This window comes from Peromyscus californicus, unplaced genomic scaffold (assembly GCF_007827085.1).
Source record: "Peromyscus californicus insignis strain IS unplaced genomic scaffold, ASM782708v3 Scaffold_1__1_contigs__length_55948999, whole genome shotgun sequence".
NCBI lineage: Eukaryota > Metazoa > Chordata > Mammalia > Rodentia > Cricetidae > Peromyscus > Peromyscus californicus.
In genome coordinates, this window is record NW_026294492.1 from 36,784,069 (window position 1) to 36,810,178 (window position 26,110).

At 48.3% G+C, this 26,110-nt stretch overlaps 1 protein-coding gene across 2 annotated transcripts in view; it reads left to right on the plus strand.

The window, feature by feature from the left end:
• Epas1 (endothelial PAS domain protein 1) overlaps nucleotides 1-26,110 on the plus strand; it is an 84,778-nt gene that overhangs the window by 35,385 nt on the left and 23,283 nt on the right. For both annotated transcript variants that reach the window (XM_052746474.1, XM_052746472.1), the window contains exons 2-6: nucleotides 10,346-10,536; nucleotides 19,412-19,563; nucleotides 19,971-20,055; nucleotides 24,782-24,900; nucleotides 25,018-25,223. In XM_052746474.1, coding sequence (XP_052602434.1) covers nucleotides 10,346-10,536; nucleotides 19,412-19,563; nucleotides 19,971-20,055; nucleotides 24,782-24,900; nucleotides 25,018-25,223 — 753 coding nt within the window. The remainder of the gene's footprint in view (nucleotides 1-10,345; nucleotides 10,537-19,411; nucleotides 19,564-19,970; nucleotides 20,056-24,781; nucleotides 24,901-25,017; nucleotides 25,224-26,110) is intronic.

Consider the following 26,110-nt stretch of genomic DNA (forward strand, 5'->3'; position numbering starts at 1 on the left):
AACAGTGAGCAACTTTGAGGAATTTACACAGCAGGAATCACTGAGGCGGTTTTTATGTCTTCAGTTAGTACTGCTTGTGCTTTAGAGGACTCGGAGAGAACCAAGGGTGGGGGCCCTTCCCAGAAGAACGTGTCTACATGGGCTGAAATAAAAGGGAGAACAGTACAGGGCTGACTGTGCAGTGTGGAATCTCCGGAGCAGGGTGATGTAGCGAGGTCAGGGTAGGCGGGGCCTTCTTGGGGAAAAAAAATGGACTCCTTGTGGAGTGAACCGAGGAGCAGCTCGGCATAGATAGACTAAGACAGGGAAGAGGAAACATTCTGGAAGGCCGTGGGCAGTGTCAGTGGCTCCAGCTAAATTGTAGGGGTCATAGGGAGCTGGTCAGCTGTTCCCCACGCCACAGAGCCTTGCTTCATGGTAGGGAGTCCATTTTACACACGGGTCACCCTTTCCTTGCCTCTTCTGCTGTTCAGTGTTGTCAGCTCTCCTAGCTGAAAGCAGAGCTGTAGGAACAGGCTGCCCATGTGGTGTGGTTTGAGCCAAACCACAAATTGTACTGTTGGGTGCTCGTGGGATCCAAAAGAAGAAGGCTGTGAGGACACAGAAGCCCCAAGGAAAAGCCCTGGAACCCTTCTGGCAACAAGCTTAGGGCGTGGGGCTTATGCCCAGACCTAGGGAAGAGGCCCGAAACAAATAGTCTAGGGAGAAAGAAGTGCTTACCAGTGACATCCCGTGCACCTGCTAAACACCGTCCCCACATCGCTCGCTCTGTCTCTACTCATCCCCTTTCCTCCTCTCCTTCCTTCCTCTTTCATTTTTCTCTTCATCTTTTTGTCTTTAGACAGAGCTCTCCAAACAAACATAAACTTTCCCTCCAGGGCATGTTTGCCCCTTGAAGTGATGGCCTAGAGCAGGAGGTGACCCTGTTGTCCCCTTTTGCTGCTTCCTAAACTAGAGGGTATGTTTTCAATGGCTCGTCAAATTCAGTATCCTTAGAGGGCTGTACCCTCCATGTGCCCAGCTCAGTAAAGCCTTCTGAGCTACAAGAGGGGCCTGCTGACTGGCATTTGGGGAGGATGGCCCAATTACAAACCAGGGTGGTATGGGTGGCCCATTGACACAGGGTGAGTGCTGAGCATGTTGGCCTCCATCTCTGGGGGCTGCTTCTTCATGTCATGTCACCCGAGGCCATCCTCACCTCGTGAGACTTGAGGATGACCTCAGAGGCAGCAGGATGAGTGATGGTTATTAAGTGGGAAATATGGCCTGCGGTTACTTGCTAGCTGCACCTACAGCAACATATCAGTCTGCGGATACTGATTAATCCCGTAGCTAGAGCCTGCACAGTGGCGGGGGTCAGGCAGTACTGGGCATCGGAGGCCAACCAAGAGCAACGCCTGGACAGATAAATGCCCCACTGCTGCTCGCTCTCTGTTCTCTCGTGGGTAAACTTCTAAAAGTCCTCTCCAGCCCTCACTGTGCGGGAAGTGGGAAGAGGAGTTGCTGCCCCTCAAGGTGGCCATCGTCTCAGGACTGGATTTAAGGCAGCCTCCCACTTCTGTGCCATTGGTCGTATCTCTTCAGCCTTTTCAACCTAGGTCTAAGGAAAGGAGGAGGCCTAAGAGAATGGGGAGCCTGGGGGCGGGGGATGCAAGCACAGTTGTTGCTGTTGTTGTTTTCTGTTGCTGTCTTCCTCTGCAGCCACTCAGGAATGAAGGCTTTAGTCCTGAGGCAGCTGATGTTGCCACATCTATCTACTTAGCTGTGAGGTGGCTTATGGACATAGAGTCGGCAGGGAGTTGGATACCTGTCATTTTTATTATAAAAAAATAAATTACAAAGCAATACTTGGTGCATAGGCACACGTCATAGTGTTATTTATAATACCTAAGTGTTGGGACCCCTACCTAAGCGACAGGAAGGGAGTCATGCAAAGTACTGGGATCTCTGCTCACACAGTATGCTCGCGCTGGCTTTTAGGAATGTTTGGAAAGAATTCTGAGCATTATACAAAATGTTAAGTAAAAAGGTCAGGGGGGAAATCCATACAGCCAATGAGAGCCCTTACTGTAGACATTTGTGTGTTTTCCAAGTTACCTGTACCAAGTATGCACTGGCCTTACCTCCAGGTTACAGGAAACACATGATGAAGTTCTCCTTCCACGTGGGGTGCACGCCTAGAGCTGGTTGGCGACAGACCCTTCCTGAGTCCATGAAAATATATCTGAGGCAGTTAGTTCATCCACTCCCGCCCATTTCCATCTTCTGAGCCTCAGTGTCCCTCCTCTCTAAAATGGAAGTCCTGAGAGCAGTGGCTTCTTGCCTACAATGTAAGATTTACTTCCTTGTAGATTCAGCATAAAGTGCCGGAGAAGCTGTCCTGTGTGATTCCAATGTAAAGCGGTATTGTTCACTGATATGTAGTGGTTGCCTAGTGTCGTCGGCTATTCAGATTGCTGAAACAAAAACCATAGATTGGGAACTTTCAAACAGCAGAGATTGATTGCTCCTTGGGAGCTGGGCAGCCAAGATCAAGGTGTGAGCAGACCCTGTGTTTGCCGAGGACCCACTTTCTGCTTCACACAATGGCACCTTCTTTGTGGCTACATCATGGAAGGTTCCAGGGAGCCATTTGGACCTGTTTTATAAGGGTATTAATCTCATCCTCAGGGCTCCACCCTCAAATTGGAGGCAAGGATTTCGACATGAACTTTGGAGACATAAAATTCGGATCAGGGCACTTGGGAGAGTGAGGCCAGCCCAACAGCCGTTTGTCACAGGACTCCTGTCCATGTCCAGCTTTCCCAGAAGGGCTGGGGACTCCACATGACCTAAGGTGATGGAAGGAGCTGGGTGTCTGGGTCCCCAGATGGGCTGCGTAGTAATTGAATCTGCTACTGTCTTCTGCAAGGCTGCCTGGGGCAGGGGAGACTGTGTGATAAGCATCTCCAGTCGCCCCGTGTGGAATTGACCATTAGAGGGCCAAGTGGGGTGAGCTCTGGACATTACTGTCAGCTCTGAATGCAGTCCAGGCCTGCTGCTCCAGGGACGCTGACCCTCAGAGAGGGTCAGGCAGCTGGGAGCTAAACTCCCCACGAGAGAGGAGGTTGGACTGAAAGACAATTATCTAGACTTTTCCTTCAGAAAAAGACAGGGCCATGAAAGCTTCACCCTCACTTCAGCCACCCCAGCAATCACTCTGTGTTGTTAGTCTTGTCTTCCAGAATAGAGACCATCCTCTTTACAGAAGGTCTGTTTGTCTGAGTGCACTGATATGGCTTCGTCTTGTTCAGGTCTCAGTTCTTCCTGAGTTCGTAACTCGGTATTTTCCATCTCAAACTTTTCCCTCTCTTTGTAATAGATGCCGATCACTATTGCCATTGTTTGGACAAATATCAGAATGCTCCCAGAAAGTGGACCATCAGAACATTGTCCCCATAGAACACATTCTCGCTAGCCTTTAGAATTACCCTCCGAGAAATTTTTGTGAGTCGCCTTGTTCTTTTGAGTACCTCCAGCTGGGCAAAACCTTATCAGCTGAGAGCACATTTTATTCTTTCCAAGAACTATGAGCTGGCCACAGCCTGGTCTGGTGACTAAAAGGGTGGATAAGTTGGGGAAGATAGTCAGGGCTTTAGAATGACATCAACACTATTAAATGTTGTAACTGATATTCTTGTGTGGCTCCAATATTAATTCCAAAATGACCTTCCAAAATACTTAAAGCAGTGGCCACCTCGCCAGAATAAGCCCGAGCCTTCTCCTGAAGCGACTCTTGTAATGGTCACCACCTTTTGGTATGACAGTGCAAATCTCTATATCATTATTTTGATCTCTTCCGATAGCTATAACATCTAGTAGATCGATGGCCCCATCAGCTCCTGGATATTATCTGTTTAGCTTATGATAGTGACTTCAAATTTGCTAGATGCGATGATTATGAACACCATGTAAGGTAGAGGAGAAGGGTGTGGCTAGGTCTCAGATGTAGCCCTGGGCTTCAAGACCCCTGTGATGAATGCTAATGGACCCAGATATCTGTATCGATAAGAACTCCAGGTGATTCTGATACAAGCTAACATTGAAAATGACTGTTTTGCCAAACTGACATCAGTAACAACAATCTAATGTAAATGTGATCAAATGAAATCATTTAGAAAAAGCACTGTACTCCACAGCTCCATAAACACCATTTTCTCTTCTTCCTACATGTTTGAGAAAAAAGGGTAAATTGTTTGCATTTCCAAGACATCCATGACTCCAGACCAACATATGTAATACACACAAAAATCAACATAAGGGACCTTTAAACACTGACCACTTTGTTAACAGTGGTTTTTGTGCCTGCCACATAAGAACAGAAAGGAGCTGGGGTCACGATGCCCCTTTTGTACTTCACACACATCAAATCCAAGTCTCTGGAGCCAGGACCCCAGGATTCATTTTTAAGGCTCTTCCAGTGAACAGCCAAGATAAAGAACCCCAGAGGCTTTGTTTCTGTACTGATTTCATCTGTGAAGTAATTAACTGCTAAGCTCAAGGTCCAAGTGGCTCTTGATCCCCCCTAGGACCTGTGAACTTGGTATTTTCTTTTTAAAAAATATTTATTTTTATGTGTATGGATGTTTCATCTGCCTCTATGACTGTGTACGATGTACATTGCAGTGCCCACAAAGGAAAGTGTCGGATCCTCTAGGACTGGAGCTATAGATGGTTGTGAGTCACCATGTGGGTGCTGGGAATTGAACCCGGGTCCTTTAGAAGGGCAGTCAGTGCTCTTAACCTCTGAGCCATCTCTCCAGCCCGAACCTGGTGTTTCTCCCACCAGGCAGTTCTTGTACAGCAGCTTCACAAACTCATCGAAGAGTCCACCTCCTTCCCAGTTTCATTTGACCCCTTTTTCCTTCATTGACATCCCACTGTGATTTAGCATTAGTTTAGAACTTTCGGTCAAAGTAACACTTTGACCCAGGCTGGTTTAATGAGCCTCGTCCTTCTCTCTGACCTACTGAAATTCGCTTGACTTCTCGGCTACCTGACCTTATAGGGTAATGGACATATGGCTTAGATACCTGATGACCCCAGTCCCAGTAAAAGTTAGGAGTCTAAAGCAAACTGAGCAACCAACTTCCTGGTGGTGTTGGAGACAGCTAGGCTCCCCTTCAGGCTCTGGTCACTTGGAGGTCAGAAACAAGGTTCATCTGGGCCAAGAGTAGGTCACTGTGGATGAATGCATCAGGCATCCCCTGCCACACTTACAGCGTCGTGTGTTCTGACTAAAGGTTCTTTTGCCTGATTGAGTGGTAGTGTCTGCATTTATCACTTGGTATTCCGAGGTTCCATATCCTCTGATTCAACTAACCAGATCTAGAATATTTGGAAAGAAATTATGTATGTGCTGAATATGTATAGTCTTTTTGTTTTCTTATTATCATTCCCTAAATAATACAGTATAATAACTACTTAACATAATGTTCACAGTCTGAGGACTTTGATGTCTGTGAGGGGTCCCAAAGCCAGCCATCCACTAGCAAAGGGACAGTTGCACCTATACCTATCTATTGACCAATCAATGCTTCTGGACAGTCAAGTATGTTTTACTTCTTGCCTGCTGCTTAGTCCTGAAGTGCTTACTTCATTTACTTGGGATTAAATCTTTCAGAATCATGTGTGCTCCCCCGCACCCCCCCCCCCCCCCCCGGGAGAGCAACTGACTATAAATGAATGTGGAAGGGGCAGAGAAGCTCCTGCAAATCAGAAGCGGCTCCCACCCCTGGCTGCGGTGTGGTAGGGAGTGTACAGGGCTGCTTGCTGCAGCCCTGGACTCCCGTCAGACAGCACCTCATTGTGAGCCAGCTCTCCAGCAATGGGGGCTCCTGTGCTCCACCTTCCTACTCCCCCCAGCTTCAACTGCAATACTGGTTCTCCTCCGAGGGTTCCAGGATTTCCCTAAGGTTCTTGGGTGCTGATTCAAAGACAGAGCTATCCGAGCTCCACGGAGTCTTTGCCACTGTGTCTTTTTTAAGTCTCAACCCTCTTCTTCCCATAGTGTGGATGAGGATCTGCTTTGTAGGAAAGTCTGGAATAACACTGGGCATGTCAGAATGGTTCAATAGTTCCCTTGTTGCCAGGGGAAAACATTGGGGGGCCGGGGTGTTGGCTAGGATGGAGACAAATGATTTAGTCTCTCTAGCTCCTGTCTTTAAGGGTTATTGTGAAACTCAAAGGAGATTACATGTATTTTTTTTAGAAAATAGTTTCCAAACTCCTAAGTTGTTGTAAGGGTGTAGTCATTATCCTAGATTAACTGGAATCCTGCCTCTCTGAGTCCCTGTCCTTGCTGTTAACATGTTTGCCCCTATTTATTTTTCTAGTTAATGATGACAAGTGTAGCTGTTGCCCCTAACTAGACTGTTTGCTCCTGGAGAGCGAGGCTTGTGGGCTCCTTCACTCTCTGGTGACCACAGGAGCCAGCCCGGGGCCCAATAGGCACATCTCGGTGTGTGTAAGGACAGGAGGCAGAGGGGCATTTAGGTAATGTGTGTCATACACCGCATGCTGTACAGGACCTCCTTGTGGGAACAGGAGAGTCCCCAAGGATGGAAGGAAAAAAAAAAGCAATGTGGTGTAAGAAACTCTTAAGTCATTTCTAATTATCTAAATATTCAGGGTATGATAACTTTTTCAGAGAAGACAGTGGATTCTAACATGTAAATTTCAAGATTGTCACTCAATAAAGAAAAACAAACTGTGATCGATCATTGTTGGGCCCATCTTGGAAGAAAAGTATTTCAGAAAATGAAACACTTTGTCAGCCTAGGAAGATGCCCAAATGTGACATGCAGGACAGGCCAGGATCAGCTTGCATGATGTAGCCATGTACCCCCAGGCAGCCTGCTAGGTGAGAAAGGACAGGTGTTATGGCAGAGTCCAAATGTAACCGATGCTCATGGTAGTCAGATGAATCTTCAATCTGCCATGATAGTTTTCTTTGCCAGAGAACCTTCTAGAGCGTCCACACTGACCTCATTTTATCCTGACAAGACATGGAGTCTTCTTCCTGTTTTACAGATGAGGGGAGCAGAGCCCAAAGAATGTATTTTCTTCTCCAAAGTTAGATGGGTATACTGTGGCCAATGGACAAGCTTGGGCTTCTGGTACCTGTACCTTCATGTTAATTATTCCAGTTCTTCAGGGTTGTTAATTAAATGATTTCAGTGTTACAGATTTTTGTCTATTTTTCTAAGAGTCAACATTAGACATCTCTGGACTATGTCAAGGTCAACTAGGGGATCTAATTAAAATCAAGCTAGTTCTAGAGTGAAACTGTAAAAATAAGGTAGCTAAAATGGAGTGCACAACTTTTAAACCAAGGGTCTGCCACAGGTTCTCAGCCTTTCTTCTTCTAAACGGTTAAGATGTGGAAGTTTCCTCTTTCTTGCTAAGGAGGGGTACTGCTCTCCTGCAGATAAACACTGAGTACTAGGGGTGGGGGGGGGGTAAGATTTTAGCCCTAGCTCTAGGCAAGCAACTTAACTTGGTTGGTTCTCAGTTTCCAGGTCTCTGAAATGGGGGCATGAGTACCATCTGCCTGCTCTCCTCATATGGTTGCAATGATAAAAATTAGGCAGCCTGCCTGCTCCCTAATTGGAACCCCTCCAAGGGCTTATGTAGGTTCTGGCTTTAAGACCTTGGGAAAATGGTGTAGTATGTTCTGAGCCTCAGTTTACCTGTCTGTAAATTGCACAGTGTCTACTGAGCTGTGTCATGAAGAAGACTACAATGGGGTGGTGTGTACAGTTCTTGGTGCAGTGGCTGAACACATGCCGTATTAGTGTGTGTGTGTGTGTGTGTGTGTGTGTGTGTGTGTGTGTGTGTGTGTGTGTGTGTTTTTGAAGGAATGTGGTACAACTCAAATCCCTAATGCCAAGCAGAACCCTGTCTCTAGGTAGCCTCTTCCCCACAGCTCTTCCTCAGCCCTGGAGCTCTTCTTCTCTAAGGTAGGAGTCTGGACAAGGTGAGGGGCTTTGTCCATGAAGGTGTTGTTGCTAATCCATAGCCTGTGATGATGATTGCTCCACCCCCAGCATGGCTGCTTTAGATATTTCTAATGACTAGGTCATGTGTTGACCCAGCTGTTGTCAGGAAGCGTGAGGGCTGGTGCTGAAGAGTGAAATTCAGCATCTCCTGCCTGGATCTCATGACCCAGAGCTGTAGTGATCCCGTGTAGGTACCCATCCTGCCTGCCTTTCCTAAACCAAAAAGCCTGTGAGCCCTCAACACATCCCACCCCGGTGAACTCAGGATGAAGATGCAAAATCTGGGGACCAGTCAAGTCTGGTAGAAGATGCGAAATCTCCCAAAGGGCAGGTTCCTGGCGGGTGAGATGGATGGGGTACAGAGGTGTGGGATTCCTGAGAGCTGAAAGCCAGGGAGAGTGGAGGAAGAGAGGGATAGATGAGGGAAACAGACAGGGGAGAGAGGACAAGGAACCCCAAGTCCCTCATCTCACAGTTCCTCACAAGGCCGACCATCAGAGTGCTGTGCGGTTCTCCCTGCAGTCTGGTACCCAGTGGGTAGTCCATCATCCATCCAGGGAGCTGTGTCCGCCAACGAAGCGTGCTGGGAAGTCAACCCAGGGCTTCTGCCTTAAATCCGCAAGGGGGGTGGGAGGCACGCCAGCATTCCAGGAATCCCCAAATAGTGATTTTCTGTCCAGATAACAAGAGGCTCAAAGCCTAACAAAAGGAAAGCAGCCCCTGGGTTTGGCAACCTCAGAAGGCAAGGTAGACTGAGCCAGGCTGGAGCTGATTAGATCAAGCCCTGAAAATCACAAAACACATTGAACATCTACAGAAACAAAAAACAAACCAATTTCTTTATTATACAATATGTGTTATTTATAGAAACACAAGAAAACAGAGATAATCACTCAGTAGGCCAGGGACCGGGGGCGTAATGGGGGGTTGGGGCTCCCTAACTCCATTACTTTGCAGCTCTTAACAGTCATTAATGACTAAGTGCCTGGATTCTGGAATTGCCCTGCCCAGGGCAGAGTTCAATTCTCCACTTATCAGCAGGCAGCCACAGGTGAATTATTTAGCCTCTGTGGGCCTGTTTTCTCATCTGGAAATCAGGGATGCTAATAATTGCTACTCTCGCAGCAAGCTGTGAAATTTAAAGAGGCTAACACCGTACTGTCTAAAATCGTAGCTGATCTATATCAAACAGTGTAATTGTGAGACCGTGACCGTTGTAAGAATGTTTATTATTTACTGTATTTCTAGCTGTATGACATAACAGAAAAATGTTACATGTAGTGCGTGCATTTTTCTGAGGACACGCTCTATGCTGTTGATATGATAGGTCATGTTCTCATGGACAGATTGTCTTTTTTTTTTTTAAATACTATTAAGCTAATGTTGATTGCTTATAGTGGGATGTGCCTGGAGCTAAGGTTTCACATAAATGATCATATTAAGTCCTCACAGTAACAGTCAGGTGGGTACCACTGAGCGGATGCTAAGTGCCTTGAAGCTTACAGAGTCAGCTAGCAGAGAAGTTAAGACTTCTGGCCCGTGGGTTCTGACTCGCCCATGTTAGTGCTTGACGTGAGTTTTGTAAGATGATCCCAGTATCTTTAGACCTCCTGAGAGAGGTGGATTTGAGTGTGGGTGTGGGTATTCCTCTTCCGTCCTGCAACAAAGAGGAAAATGAGCAGGAGTCGGTCTGGTGGCTCAGGCCAGTGGGGTTTGTACACGCTGCCTTTTTTCACCCCTTGTAGGCACACACATTGGGAGTGCAAACTGAGGCGTGTCTGCCTCGTGCTCTCCTTGGGTCTTGCTGGCGTTTTCAGTCTCTGCTCTGGCATCTCTCTCACATCTGAATCAGGATCAGGGTCCAGAACTGGGCTTCGTTTTCACCGAGTACATCTTACCTAGAAAAAGGAGAGCCTTGTTCTCCAGGGCTTTGGACAACACCATGTGTGCCACTGACCATAGTTTCTACATCCTTCCCTTTCCATCATTGGAATTTTGACCCCTGTGCCCAAGGTCTGTTAATTGATTTCATCATCAAGTCTTCGTTGAAACTCTACCTGCGTGAAGCCCAGTTCTGGCCCCCACAGGGATGTAGGGGAAGGAAGCCATTTGAGGAGACACCAACACACACACAAGCAGAGCCAGTAACAAAAAGCAGCTTGCTCGTGGTTCCTCTGGGCTGAGCCCCGATTGGCTCAGTGGGAGAACTGACATTACCGTGGATAGGGGCACGAGCATGAGTCTACCAGGAGTGTGAGAGGATGACAGGGATGTTCCGGGCACTGACCCCTTGTTTCTTCATTTAGGAGCAGCTCGGAGCTGAGGAAGGAGAAATCCCGAGATGCCGCAAGGTGCCGGCGCAGCAAGGAGACGGAGGTCTTCTATGAACTGGCTCATGAGTTACCCCTGCCTCACAGTGTGAGCTCCCACCTGGATAAAGCCTCCATCATGCGACTAGCCATCAGCTTCCTGCGAACACACAAGCTCCTGTCTTCAGGTAAGACTGGTGGGTCCTGTCTGGGGCTGGCATGTCCCTAGGCCTCACTCCCAGACCTAGTGCTCTACAAACATCCACCCACAACAAGACCAACAAGGGCCCTTCAGTTTTACATGTGTTTGTGTGTGAGCGTATGTATGTGGGTGCATGTGGAGGTCAGAGGTCACCTTTGGAGAGTCCGTTCTGTTCTCTTCTTTCATCATCTGGGTTCTGGGGCTTGAACTCAGGGTGTCGGGCTTGGCAGCAAGCACCTCTACCCACTGAGCCATCACACTGGCCCTGTTCCTTCATTTTAGCCATCTCCTCTCTGTCAATGGTCTCATCATGAGTACACCCAGGGGAAGAGGTCAAGGGCAGGACCGAGGGAAGAGTATGAGCACCCAAAGCAAGAGAGGAAAGGGGCCGGGAGAGCAGGCCACAGCTGCTAGAAACCCAGCTCTGCTACATCTGGCTGTGGGCCCTGTTCCCCACTATGTTGCTTCTGCAGGAAGCCTGTCATCCTCGTCATCCTGACACATCTCTAGGACATCGGTGGCAGGGGTGGGCCTCATCCATCTATCCCCTCCTACTAACCAGTTAGGCAGGCCATTTGGTCTCTCGGAAGGCACCTTGGTCTCCTTGCCTATACGCTGGAATTATCCATGCTTACTGCCCAGGGAGGGCTGTAGGAATTAATGGAGACAGTGGCTTAGCTGTGCCCATTCCTGCTGAGATAGCCCCTTGGTGGATGACAGCCTCAGGCATCACCTGCCTCAGCCAGCCCGTGTCGTCTCCTTTCCCTAGAGTCTCTGCAACAGCAGTCCATAAAAAAAAATATATATATTTCTTTTTCCTTTCTCAGAGTGACATTCTTCAAAACCTATTTCCTGTTAGGCCCCCACCAGGAAGAGGCAGCCTGGGATTTCCACTTTCAGATCCTCTGTGCAATCTTATTGAGTTTATCCGTTCTGTAAGGAGACTGGGCAGCGTGTAGCAGCCGGACTGGCACTATGGTTGGGCAGTGTCTTAGGGCACGAGCGAGTGAGGCCGTCAAGGAGACAAAGAGATCCTGCAGTTCCTTTTCAGTTTTCCAAAGTGAGTGTGGCCTCCGTAGACGGGCTCCTTCTGCCATCCTGTAACGACAGAACTATTTTAGGAAAGAGCCCCCCTGGCAGAGGGAATCCAGAGTGAGGCAGGGAAGCCAGACTGGCCAGTGCTATTCTGGGCCCTGTGCACAGGAAGGATACACGGGAAAGACCTTTGGAGGAGAGGATGACTGCTCGGGGGCCCAGAGGCTGGAGGCTAAATCTGTGCCTCGAGGTCGGGCGACTGCACTGTCGCAGAGACAGCAGATACTGGAGGTGATCGAGGGCAGGGATGGTGCACAGGCCGTGGGACAAGAGTAAGCACTCAGTTGCTGGTGCACATGGCAGAGAGAAGCACGGGTTAAGGCCCCATAAAGCTTGGATTGCCAAATAAAAGGCAGACTGCTGGAGACTCCATCCCAGGTCACATGCATGCCTTTCTTCTTACACAGAGGTTTGTCCCGTTGGAGCAGTGAGAAAGACAGATGTAGGTGATTTGTAGGATTCTGCGAAGCTGCCCAGGCGAAGATGTTGAGAAGAGCCAGTGAGCCAATGTCCAAGGGAAGCAGCTTGGAGACTGACCAGGACTAGTCACGAGCAATGGGGGGGACAGGAGGTTCTCAGAGTCAGGGCTGTGTCCTGCTCTTGGAGCAGGAACACGTTGTCTGCGAACGCCCACACAGACACTGTGTGTCTTCCTTGGTGGTTGCGAGGTTGACTCGCTGAGGTCTCGGGTAGGGTTGGGTCTTCTGAGCATATCTGTCTTCACGTATCTTGTACAACCCCTCCCACACTCCGCATGCTGCATGAAGTCATAGATCCAGGACCAGACATCACACCTCCCAGGAACTCTGAGCGTTGACCACAAGGACTGCTACCTTCTAGACAGCCCAAGCACGGACAGGCCAGAGCCCTTGGCACATCAGCTCTAGGGCTGTCTTTCCCAAAGAAAGAAAAGTCAGAAAATGATAATTTAAAAAAAGTTTCTACTTCTGGTCATCTGGCCCTGGTGTCCTTGAAGGGGAAGGTCTCATAAAATACACCCCCCAGGGAAGGAAGTGACGGCTTAGTTCTCCTTTCTCTCTATCGTTTCTCAGAGGCTCCTACCAGGCATTCTCTGGACCAGTTGTAGAAATTTTCAGAACCAACCTTTCTCCTCCCCGCCCTCCCTTTGGTTGTAGAGTGTGCATGCACACTCTTGCAGAAGACAGAAGAGGACGTTGGGGCCTTGCTCGGCTGCTTCCACCTCATTTCTTTGAGACAGGGTCTCTCATTCAACCCAAAGCTTGCTCTTTTGGCTAGGCTGGTAGGCCAGCAAACTCCCAGGAGCTACCCACCTCTGCCCCTCAACTCTGGGGTCCTGGGCACACACAGCCAAGCTCAGCTTCTCCAGGAACACTGGGGATTCAAACTCAGCCCTTCATGCTTGTAAAGCTAGTGTTTTTATGCACTTAACTGCTTCCCCGGGGTCCTCTTTTTCTTTTCTTCTAATTCATTGTTTTGTTTTTGTTTTTTATCATTTAAGACAGGGTTCCTCAGTGTAGTTCTAGCTGTTCTGGAACTTGCTTTGTGAACCAGGCTGGCCTTGAACTGTCTCTGTCTCCCAGGTGCTGGGATCAAAGTTATATGCTGCCCATGCCCAGCTAAATAATTGTTTTTAAAATATTACTTATTTGTGTGTGTGTGTGTGTGTGTGTGTGTGTGTGTGTGTGTGTGTGTGTGTAGGTCAACTTTTGGGAGTTGGTTCTCTCTCCCCACCATGGACTCTAGGGATCTAACTCACACTGCAGAGCCAGCTTGTCAACCCTGAGTCCTAAGTTTTTATGTTTTGTTCTGTTTTGGTTTTTGTACATGACTAAAACATGACAGGATCTTTGAGCCAATATCCTCCCCAATTTGGAGTATTGGTGTGGCTGCCATCTCTCCCTGCAACTTTGTACACATCTTTCTCTGCCTCGGCCTTGGTTTCTTTATAGCACAGAGGGAATGATGATATTCACCCGCAACAGTGTTGGATGATATGAAAGACCTTAGTCACTAGCCCGCTGTGAAAGTTATAGTTTAGAAATAATTTCACTAAATTGGAGAAATGTAAAAGAAAAACCAGGGTGAAACTAATGTCCTTGGACCCACCCTTCAGCAGTCTCCGTGTTACAGCACACACTTTCCCAAGTCAAAACAAAGTGCAAACTCCTTCTCTGTGTAAGTTGAGGTTGTATGCCTCAGAGTTCAAACGGCTGAAACATACCAGGCTTGGCTTTAGGATTTCTTCTTTACTTAGTACCACACTTCCCTTTGATTCTCACAGTAGGCTGTTGTGTGTGGGAATGTTGGAGAGGAAGCTTCAACACTGAGAAATCCAGGCTGTGAGTCGGGGCCACAGTTGAGATTCGTATCACAGGAAGCCGACTGGAACAATGGCTTTATGATACCCTCTTCCACACTGGGCTGGGGACAGAACACATTCTGGCGGGAACATGAGTGCAAATATCGCTTGATTGTCTTAAATTCTCTTCCAAGATGAGCCCAGCACTCTGGGACTGAAGGAGAGTCACTTCTGCATCCCAGGAGTTTTAGGTCAACAGTAAATGTGCAAAATTGGGCTTTTCACTCTAAAACTGATCTGAGGCCTCCCCAGATTCATACCTGGTAAAATTCAAATTCTCTCTATTGTAGCATTGGCCATGAACACAAAGCCAGGTTTCTAGAGATTAGTGTCAGGTTCATTTTTTGATTCCTGGCATTTGCGTAGTGAAGACACAGAGTCTTCACAGGAGATGATGGTGTCGCGATCCCCCCAGATTGCTCAGGGAAAGATGGTAATGCTATTTTAAAGTTTCCACCACGACCTTTCCGCCAGGAAAAGTAGGACAAAGGGCCCAAACTTATGGCAGCTGATGTGGTTTCTGTACCCGCTTATGCCTCATGGTCAGACCTATTTTCCCTGGTTTCCATCCCACTTGTTTTGCTGTTGCACCCCCTCGCCCCACCTATACTCCAAATCAAGGCCTTTTTCTGTCCTGTTTGGAAGCAAGCCAGTAAGATGATTCATGCCAGGATGTTAATGGTCGAGAGAGCCAGCAGCCCTTTCAAGAAATACTACCCTTGTTCACAACATTTTCTTAAAGCGAACGGTCTAGTCAGTCAATAGATATCAACTGAATGTAGCCCCACATGGCATTTTATGGAGGCTAGCATGGAGAAGGAAGATAGGATGAGCAGATATGGAAAGAACAAAAAAAAAAGAATAAAGAAAAAGAAAGGGAAAAAAATAAAGAAAAGAAAAAAAATAAAGAAATCAGGTGAAATCTATTCCCAGCCCAAAGTGTGAGATCGCCCAAGCCTGCCCACAGTGGGGTATCAGGTGCATACAGTAAGTGGCTCACACTCAGGTCCTTGTGGCATGTGTGGAACTCGGTCTGCAGTCAGTGTCCCTGGAGGGCATGAGGTCTGTGGCGGTGCTGGGAGCGGAGGAACTGCCTAAGCAGAGCTATTGAAAGGAAAGACCCTGCAGAGATAACTAAGCGCCAAGCACCCCTGGAGCAGCAGGAAGCCTGTATCTGACCTTGTTAGGACTGCTCGAGCAGTCCCAGAATTTCTTGAAGAAGGAAATGCTGAGACGGATAACCCTGGTAGAGTAAGACTGTAGCCAGCCTCCTGGCCAGCCTCACCATTGGCACAGCTGGACCTCAGAGACCCGGTCAGAAGCTGCCTGCTCTGCCACCTGCCAGTTTACCCAAAAACAGCCGGCTCCTACCATCCTGGTGTGCCACCCAACATGGGTGGTGCTGCCTTGAAGGATGTGAGCGGTGCTCCGGAAAAGGTGCTCCCAAACCTCCTCAGCTGCACATATCCTGGCTGTGGGGAGTCATCAAAGCCTGTTTACTGGCGCTATTTTTAGCATTAAAGAATGTTGTGCTCCCTCGCTGACCATGCCCCTTCTCATCAGAGGCGGCTGGTCTATATACCACAGTCCTTCTTGGAGATTTGAACCCTGACAGGTCTTGGGAAGCAAGTGACCAGGATGTCGAACCCAAGCTAATAAAAGATCCAGCCAGTACCTTAGTGAGCACCTGCTTCATTCTCCTCAAGAAGAGTCTAGACTCCTCTCAGCCGATGGCTTCCCTGGAAGTCTTGATCCCTGAGGGAGTAGGATTGCTTTCATTCTTCAGTATCCCCAGTTCTCCGCAGGACAGGACTGAGTGTGTCATGGGTGGCATTGGTGAGCCGATTACTTTTCTCCAGCCCAGGACAGACAGACAGAGAGTAAGTAAACTCTTAGTGACTGTAATGATCACCTCTTTTCCCACGCCCAGTACAGGGTCAAATATTGATATCTAGCGGGAGGCCAGATGCACACAGCGGTAAGGCACAGCAGTGTTCAGCAGAGATGTGACATGAGGCTCAGAGCTCTGGGTGCAGGAGCCGGGACATCTGCCTCCCTCGTCCAGGCTGGGAGTGGCTTGGCTAAGTTCCTTTGGAAACTCTCAGGGGGATAAGCAGGTGCTGTAGGAGCAAATAGTTCCATTGAAGGAAGAGGCCACGCCTGAGCCTGGCTGCTCCAGGGTCCCAGGGAAAGAGGGGGGAGGGCTGCTGGTGTCCTTGACCCTGTAGACATTGTGACTTCAGTCTCAAGATGTTCTGTTTCTCGTCGTGGCCCCAGAGCACCCTTCTCCCTCCTTTGCCTCCAAAGGCTGGTCACCCCGCCGCTGGAGCCAATTTCGCCACCTCCTGGAAGGAAGCAGACTGGACACTGTGGAAAGCCGCTTGGCTGTGCTGGGCCTGTTAGAAACAGGCAACTTCAAGCAGAACTATTTTCCCTGGGCCTAGTTAACCCAAATAGACTGTCTTGGGATTACTCCAGATTTTGAAGTCAGTGTTACCACTGAGATCAAAGAAGCTGAGGAGAAAATAACTTCTCAGTAGGCTTCAGGGCTGGTCTCTGCTTGTCTGGAGAAAGTGGCCATCTAGTTAGTGTAACCCAAATGCAGCTGAAACCCTCTCCTTGCCCATTTCCTAGATCAGGTACCCCTGCCCAGACTGGTTCTCTACACAGGGGCTAGTAATGTAACCTGAAGTTGAGATAGTCTGCAGCATGTGGTTCCTGGAGCAGCAGCTTTGACACCCTTTGAACATGGTGAAAGGAGGAGGAGGGGGAGGAGGAGGGGGAGGAGGGGGAGGAGGGGGAGGAGGGGGAGGAGGGGGAGGAGGGGGAGAAGGGGGAGGAGGGGGAGGAGGAGAAGAAGAGGAAGAAGAGGGAGGAGGAGGAGGAGGAAGAGGAGGAGGAGGAGGAGAAGGAGAAAAGCACACTTCTAGCTCCTCTGAATTATGAAGGAAGCCCGGAAGTGTACCCCTCCAGCACCATCCTGAATGGGGTGTAGTCTTCTTCTCATACTGGCAAGGGTCTTGGGCTTGGCTTAATTTTTCAGCAAGAGTTTCCACATTTTTCCGTTGCACAAAACGCCATAAATTGCATAGCAGTCCTGGGCCCAGAAGTTCTTTCTTAACCTCTGCGGGGTCCTGACGTACCCACCGAGTTTGCCCTCCCTCCTACCACCCCTGTTTAAGCATGGATGCTCCCCGGGAGTGCCAACATCGGCAGCTGCTTCGCTTCCTCCTCCATAATGAGCTCATCCTCATTAGTCCAGAAGACTGATTAGCTGCCAAAGAGCATCGGACTGAGCCCCTAGGAGGGTATCCGGCATGGCATAGGTAGGTGGTAGAAAGCTCTAGCCGCTTGAACTAGGTTTGAAGAGAAGGCATTGCCTTCCTTGTGCCTCATCCTTTTGGTAAACTAAAGGAAAGTTACCAGGAGACTAGTCCCATTCTATTCCTCTGCAGAAATGGCAGGGTCCGGGACTCCCTGCACGGTCTCTGATTCTGGGCCCTGCAAAGTAGCTGGTCCCCAGCAATCCCACCAAAGACCCTTCATGGGAGCGTCTGCTCGTCTGGGGCTGTTCTGCTGATGCTCATGTTTGAGGGTTCACAGAAAGGAAGAAAGGAGAACTGAACAAGCTCAGTGTCCTTGCTTTTGCGAGGGTCTTTGATCTTGACTGCACAGCATAAGTGATGTCACTTGTCAAGTGGCCAGTCTATCTAATGGCACTTTATGCTCCCCTGAGGAGTCTCCATTTGAAAGGTTCTTTTTACGTCAGTGTATCCTAGCCCCAAAACCTCTCATTCTGTAAGTTAGGCCAGGCTCTCTTGAACTGATGCGTGTGTTAGATGAATACATATTTTGTTGTTGTTGTTGTTTCTATTTTTTGAGACAAGGTCTTATTACGTAGCTCCGGCTAGCCTTGAACTCACCATGTAGACCAGAATGGCCTCAGATTCAGAGATCCACCTGCTTCTGCCTCCTGAGAGCTGGGATTCAAGGCCTGCGCTACCACAACCTGGTCGAATGCAGATTTTCAAAGCACACATACATTTGGCATTAACTAATGCACTAGAACAGTCTGTATTCTGAGGATAACGGCCAAGGGCCGGGGCCTGAGAGTTCTTTTTGTCTGGACAAGAGCAGAGCCTATATTTCGCAGCTAGCAAAGGTGTGCTTGGCAGTCCAGGGTATGCAGAGTGCATGGTTTAGGGTAGGTCTATCCCCACGTTACCCCCAGCATCTGCCTCTTTAATCTGCCACTTGCACTCTCACTGTTTTGTGCCTCTAAATTTCATTTTCTATAAACGACTCTGTATGCTATTCCCAGACTAATGCCCCCAATGGTGCTTTAAGATGCCACCTCTGCTCCTTGGGCTGGAAGAGGAGGTCCTTCAGAACACTGGGCTTTCTTTTCTTGTCCAGTCTCTGATAGTGGGAGATGGATCGTCTTCATCCAGGTGGGCTCTTCTCAGTCCTGGGAGGAGGAAGCCTGCCCCATGTGTTTTGGAATGGCAGCCCAATCCTGTCCCGACTGACAAGCTTCTCTTTGTATCTTACAGTGAACTCTGTTTCAGGAGTCTTCTCAATCCTGCTTCTTTGGAAAGAATCATCTCTCATCACTGCCAACTCACTCTCCTCCTCTGACTCCGGGAGCACTTGCTCTCTGTACCCCCACTTGGGTGCCTCACTGTAGTATGTGTGAGTGTTTATTTAGATTTGTGAGGTGTGCGCTATGACTTCTCCACCTTGGCTCTGAACAATTCGAGGACAGTGGCGATGTCTTAGAGGGAGCAGATGGGGGAAAGAGGTCACAATTGTTGAAACCAAGGAGATGGAAATCACTCTTCTGGCTTTGCTGAGGAGGACGCTGATATTCAAACAGATGTTACTCAGAGTCATAGCCCAGTAGGAGACAGAGCTAGGAATAGATACGCTATTTGACTCCAAAGCCTGCAAGATGGCTGAATGTGGCCACTGCATCCAGCCCCCGGGGCTTGCTAACTTTCTAGACTTCACAGTCTTTGGCAAATGGCTTAACTCTTGTAAGTCTAGCTCTGGAAAACGAGACTAAGGAATGGTCCCTACTTCGTGAGTCATTGTAACCTATGTTTAGTACTGTGTCTGCCTGTGGTTGTTGCTCCACATATATTAGCAGCTAAAATGTCTCTAGTTTCTCCCACCACCATTACTACTGATAGTGTAAGTACTGTTACCATGACAACCATGCTATCCCCAAATCATCATCAGTGTGTTCTGGGTGTTTCATCTAGTGTCCACTCATCAGGCATGTGGCAGACACTAAGTTGGCAATATGCATTTCCCAAGAAGTCCACCTTGTGCCCTAAAACCATGCCTGGCAGTCCTCTGTCCCTTCAGTGGTGTCTGTTTTAAGACCATACTCATGAAACGTTGTCTGTCCCTCTCTTTCCAGTCTGCTCTGAGAATGAATCCGAAGCTGAGGCTGACCAGCAGATGGATAACTTGTACCTGAAAGCCTTGGAGGGTTTCATCGCCGTGGTGACCCAAGACGGTGATATGATCTTTCTGTCGGAAAACATCAGCAAGTTCATGGGACTTACCCAGGTGACCTCCTCCTCTGCCTCCTTCAGAAGGGACAAATGTCTTCATTTGGGGGATAGAAACTAATGGGCGGGTCCTGGCCACCATCTCTCTTGATGACTCCTTACATGTGCCCATCCTGATGATTACAATCCTTGAGCCACAAGTCGTAGGAACACGCTCCTGATGGCATGGTGACCATCCTAGCAGGTCCTGTAGCTAGATTAACATGGCAGCCCTTGGGAACCAAGTCCCTGTCGATATCAATAGCACTCGGCTGCATCTGTAAGCCCATGGACCTGATATTGGCCAGAGACTGTCAGTGACCACTCAATTCATTCTCCTCCCTGTCTCCAAATCTAGAAGTCCTCCTAGTTCCCTCTTAGAGTCATTGTTAGGAGTTACGAAGTCCAACCTTGCTTCTAAAACAGGTGGAGCTAACAGGACACAGCATCTTTGACTTCACGCATCCTTGTGACCATGAGGAGATCCGCGAGAACCTGACTCTCAAAAATGGTAATGTGTTCTTCTGTGTTTCCACTCTCCTTGTGATCCCCTCCCCCAAGCCGACTCATATAGGCCAGATGGATTATGGTAGGTGCTGGGAAAACTGACCTCCATAAGCTCCAGTTGGACTAGCTCTTGGGTGGATATGCAGCCTTGGAGTTGAGATTATATGACCCAGGACTCAGAAAAGCTCCCGGGGACCATGCATGACAGCTGATGTCATACTACCAGGGTACTCCTTCAAGTCAGGGTGCCATCTCTAGGAGGTTTCATCACCTGAGATCAATTATCTCTGCCAAGTGACACCACCCAAACCAATAACTTCATCTATGCCAGATTATTTATGGGAAATGCTATGGATGTCTTTTGTTGTATATCAAACCAACCAAAACACAGGCTTAAGCAATCTCCTAAGTTCCTGTGGGTTCTGTGGGCAGGTCTCTTGCTTTATATGACATCAGCTGGATTGCAGTCACCAGAGGCTGGACTAGGCTGACATGATCAACATGGCTCACCTGTGGCTTGTAGCTGGGACACAAGTGACCACAGCTCACACTATAGAGCTTCATAGTAGCCTTCTTCATAAGGGGACTCCAGAACAGCCATCTTATATGGCAGCTCAGGACCATGTAGATCTTTTCTCTCTGTAAACTGAAGCAGTAGAAGTAGACAGACCTTCCCAGACCTGAGTCCTGAAACTGGGACATCATCACTTCTATTCCTATTTTGCTGGTTGATGAAAGGTTCAAGCCTACCCTGGCTGGGTGTGTCTCAGGAGGCACGGCCCTTAGGATCACCACTGAAGACTAGCTCTTACAGGAGTCATGTAGTGAATGGAGCCTATGGTGATGAGACATGGCACAGAAAGGTTTGATGGGGAAGGTTTTAAACCCTCTGTTGTACTGAACTCTATGGGTATCTAGCCAGTGAGTGCCAGTGGGTCTGAGAGTCTGCAAAGGCAGAAGGCACTTGGCTTCATCTCTAAGAACATTCAACAAAAAGGCATGAATGGGGATCTTCAGAAGCACTAAAACTTTGGGGCTGGAGAGATGGCTCAGTGGTTAAGAGCACAGACTGCTCTTCCAGAGGACCTGAGCAAGCCTCCCAGCTCCCACAACCCATAGCTCACAACCACCTGGAACTCCAGTTCCAGGAGGTCAAGCGCCCTCTTCTGGCCTCTGTTGGGCACTTGCACAAATGTGCACACAAACACATGGATAAAAATACAGTACAATCTTTCAAAACTAAACAAAATGAGCCATAGCTGTAGGCAGCAGTAGCGCCCAGTGACTGCCCAAGATCCTCTCTGAACCCGAGCACCTATCACTGGGCTGGACAGACTGCCCATCAAGATATCACCCTTCTCATCTCTCACCTGTCACTACCATGGGGCGTGTGCTCATCCAACCTGAATAACAAAGGCAGGTACCACACCTTCAGGGTTTTCTCATCACATGCACGCTGCAAAAGCTGACGTTTCATGGGCTTACCTCCGCTCTTGGTACAGAGTATTGCAATCCTCACTTGGGCTTACAAAGCTTTGTAAAATTATAACCACCTCCCTTTCCAATGCTGCCCCGACCTTTCACCTGGATCATTGCTTTCTGTCTGAAGGCCTTCCCCTACTGGATCCCAGAGGACACAGGCTGGAGACCACCATGAGTTTATTTAATGTCTTGTCTGTGCTGCTGAGAAATTCTAGACTATATAGAATGATTGGTTCTCTATGGTGAAGGTGCTACCATACTGGCATTTTCTTCCCCCCTTCCCTCCCTCCTCCCCTCCCTCCCTCCTTCTCTTTCTCTTGCAGAGTAGCCCAGGCTGGCCTAAAATTTGTAATCCTCCCTCCCAAATCCTGGGATTACAGACATACACTAACACACATGGGTTTCAGGAGCACTTTTAAAAAAACAAAAAAACAAAAAACCTTTTATTGATTCTTTGTGGATTTCACATCATGCATTCTGGTATCTCCCCATCACTGCCCCCTTCCACCCAAAATCAAAACCAAATTTAAAAGAAAATCCAAAACCCAAACCAAACCAAACAAAAACAAAAAGAAGAAGAATCTTGTCCTGGAAGCTGTAGTGTGGCCCATTGAGACACACAGTTTACCCTTTAGTCCACTCATTTTCACCTGCAAGCGTTCAGAAGCACTTTCTAAAGAGGTGTCTCTGTGACGATATATTGTGTACCCTAATAAAATTTCCCTGAAGATCAGAGAACAGAACCAGCCACTAGATTAAACATAGATGCCAGGCAGTGGTGGCACACACCTTTAATCCTAGAACTGGGGAGGCAGAGATCCATCTGGATTTCTGTGAGTTCAGAGTCACCCTGGACTGCATGAGATTGATTCAGTCTAGGGGAGAAACAGAGCCAGGCAGTGGTGGCACATATCTTCAATTCCAATGCTTGGGAGTCACACGCCTTTAATCCCAGCACTTGAGATCTCGCACCTTTTAACCCCAGTATTTGGGAAGCACACACACCATTAATCCCAGCACTAGGAAGGAAGTGATGGCTGGGTGAAGAGAGGTATATAAGGCTTGAGGAGACAGGAACTGAAGGCTTTTCAGGATGAGGGATTGTGGCAGTGACTTGTTCCTTTGTTTCTGATCTATCAGCATTTACCCTAATATCAGGCTCCGGGTTTGTTTTGTTGTTTTTGTTGTTGTTGTTGTCTTTATTAAAAGACCATTTAGCAATTCATGTTACATGTCTCTTACTGTCTCTTCACTTACGAATGAACTCACTGGCCCCTGGGCTCTTGGCCTCAGTTCAATACTGACTGAAATCTGTTTGATTCTGTGAGCTGAACGAAGCATCTCACTCCTGTGCTGCCCATGACCTTTTCAAATCCATGGCAAAAGATGAGGCCAAGTCCAGCATTTTCTAGCTTCCAGATGTGCTGGCTCACAGCTAAGTGCCCTCTGCTCAGCTGAGTAGAATTTTACGTCTTTTGATTCATGAATGGAAGTTGGGACCAGTCAAGCCCAGTGAATCAACAAATCCTCACGGAAGGTTTCAGTCTGCATCGACTCGACTCATGGTCTAAAAACAAAGGGTCAGGGTAGATTCCTAGAGGAAGAAAGACTGGGAGACAGGCTGTGGAATGTTTTGCTGGTGAGGTCGAAGGCCTCAACCGTTTGCCCTGCAGACAGTTGGGAGCTACTGAAAATGTTTAAGCTGAGGCTTAAACTATCAAACCAGAATGGGGAGACACTGAAGGTTAGAGAATTAGGAGCCCACAATAGCAACCCAGACAAATAGCCGCAAATGAATCTCTGGTCCCCTCATCCCTAACTCCGGGGGCTCCCCCAGTACAGCTACAATTCATCATACACAAACCCCACTTAAAAACTAAAATTATAAGAAGCATAATTATGGGAGAAATGGTTTATCAGAACAACATTCAGTCTATCACTTAGTGGGTTCCCCAAAACATATTTAAATTCAGTTCAAGGATCCTGATTCTTTGGTTACACAGCTCTTCTAGACTGTGTCAGTCAAAGAAATCAAGGTTCCTCAGAGGTGTGAGTGCAGATGTTGGCAGCTTCTCTTAGAAAGAGCAGTGTGGCTATTTGAAGGAAGTCTCTAGATTGCTCTGTGATGCTGGGCTTGTGAAGGCCCAGAATGGAGCTGGAGGTAAAGACACAATTTAGACACACCTGGCCTTGTATGTACCACTCTGTAGAACAAGAAGCAGAAAAACTGGGCAGGCATTGGAGACTTGTACGCTGCATGTTCTTTGTCTCAGTGATTTATTTAATCCTGGATGAAAGGTGATCTAATTGATCTTTGTCAAGAACATCTTTAAGATAGACTTGTCCACCCAGTTCCATTTAAAAGAAGGTGTGTGTGTGTGTGTGTGTGTGTGTGTGTGTGTGTGTGTGTGTGTGTGTGTGTGTGTGTGTTCACCTCCCTCCCCATCCCTCCTTGACACATGACACCTTAAGGAGAAAACTGATGGTACATTATCCAGAACATAGTGGTTCCGGGATGCAGATAGGATATAGATGGTCCATGTTCCTGGGAGATGGGTTAGAAAGAGAGCACAGGAGTGTCCAAGGATAAGTCTAACTGGAAGGAATATTCTAACTGGACAGATTCATGTCCTTGGAGTAACCATGGTCTCCCTCAGACTTCCCACTGGAGGACCCGGCCTGCCCCATGAGAGGCCGCTGAGAAGTGTGGTCTGAGCTTGATGCTCTCAAGTAACAACACTGAGGGCACTAAGGGACTGCCTGCTAAGAGCAGTGGGTACCAGATGATGGTGCAACCCCTGCCTTTGGACCTTGGTGCTTCTGGGGATTCAGTAACACAGGAGCTTCTACTCAGCCTTCCTCAGGCCCGGCGACTCTCCAAGATGGGCATCAAGGGCATCTGGTTTCTTCAGGAGAGCAGCTCTGCCTTCCAGTTGCCCCTCTATCCACTCTGCGTCTCCACAGAGCTGCTGTTAGCCCATGGCCCCTGAGTGGAAGTGGCCGTCACTAGAAGTTTTGTAAAACGCTTCCTTGACATATTTCTGTCTTTTAGTTCTGACCATAAGCGAGGCAGGGCTTAAGGTGCATGCGGCAGCTGAGGTACCATTACTCTTTAGGCTGAAGGACTCTGTGCCCATGGCAGACTGCAAGCACTAGACGGCAAACCGCTAGGAAACACAGACACAAGTTGCCTAGAAACATTGTGATTTGGACTAATTCAACTGATTCCCACACCCTTGCCCACTCAGGCTCTGGTTTTGGGAAGAAAAGCAAAGATATGTCTACCGAGCGCGACTTCTTCATGAGGATGAAGTGCACCGTCACCAACAGAGGCCGGACTGTCAACCTCAAGTCAGCCACCTGGAAGGTAGGCTGTTAGCTGTGGGTTCGAGTCTCACGTGTGAGGTGGGAGCAGGGGTACCTAAAGCCCTGGCCCTGCTTTCGGCATTCTCGGACTTTCCTGACTGCTGTCGTTTGTCCCCAGGTTTTGCACTGCACTGGTCAAGTGAGGGTCTACAACAACTGCCCCCCTCACAGCAGCCTCTGTGGCTACAAGGAGCCATTGCTGTCCTGCCTCATCATCATGTGTGAGCCAATCCAGCACCCATCCCACATGGACATCCCCTTGGACAGCAAGACGTTCCTGAGCCGCCACAGCATGGACATGAAGTTCACCTACTGTGATGACAGGTGAAGTGTTGACAATATGTGGCATGAACAAGGACCAGGGTGGGTCTTAACCTGAGTGTATCTGTGTATGAGAGTGTACCTTCAGTACAGGGATGGGACTGGGACCTAAGTGTTGGATTGCTGGTTGCAAGTTTCTAGACTTACGTCATTTTACCAGTCCTGCTCACAGGTCCAGAGCATCATAGTTTGAAGTCTCCCATTGACACAGCCTCTGGGTCTGTCTGCAGCGCTGTTCTGGGGTGATTATTGTCATTATTATGGTATGTGCAATTTGTTCACTTACGTATCTAGGGTCTGAAGAAATTTTCAAGGGCTGTTTCTTGCCCCATATGACAAGAGTCTAGAAGAAATTTTATAAGTATTCTGATTCAAAGACTAGCCAGAAGAGTAGGGTTCTGGCCTGGATCCTGACCTACACTAGTTGGCTTTCTCCAGTTCTTTTCCATGACTGGAAGGTTTCACTCAGCCTTTGCCCCTGCTATGTATAGACTTATTCTAAGCAGCTAGCCTCCTTGTGAAGACTTTGAAGTGAGCTAGACTGGACTCTGATCCCTAATTTCAAGGCAATTGGACATTCTCTTGGGGGACCCAGAAGCGAGAGTATAGACAAGACAGCCTAGGCTCTGTTGTCTTCATACATGGTCAGTGGAAGCTCTTGTTCCCACCTTTATGAAAGTTGGGAGCACACAGAAGATAACACAAGGAAGGTATGCTGTCTTTATCATTGGGGTTGTCATTAGGTGCAAGGTGTGTGTAGACTACACCACAGTTCCTAACCCCCTCCTGTCCTGCTGCTGGGATCTGGGGGAGAAAGACCGAACAGATTGTGATGGGCAGTGGCTTGCACCAGGGGAAGGAAAGCCCATGAGGACTGGGCTGGGTTATGC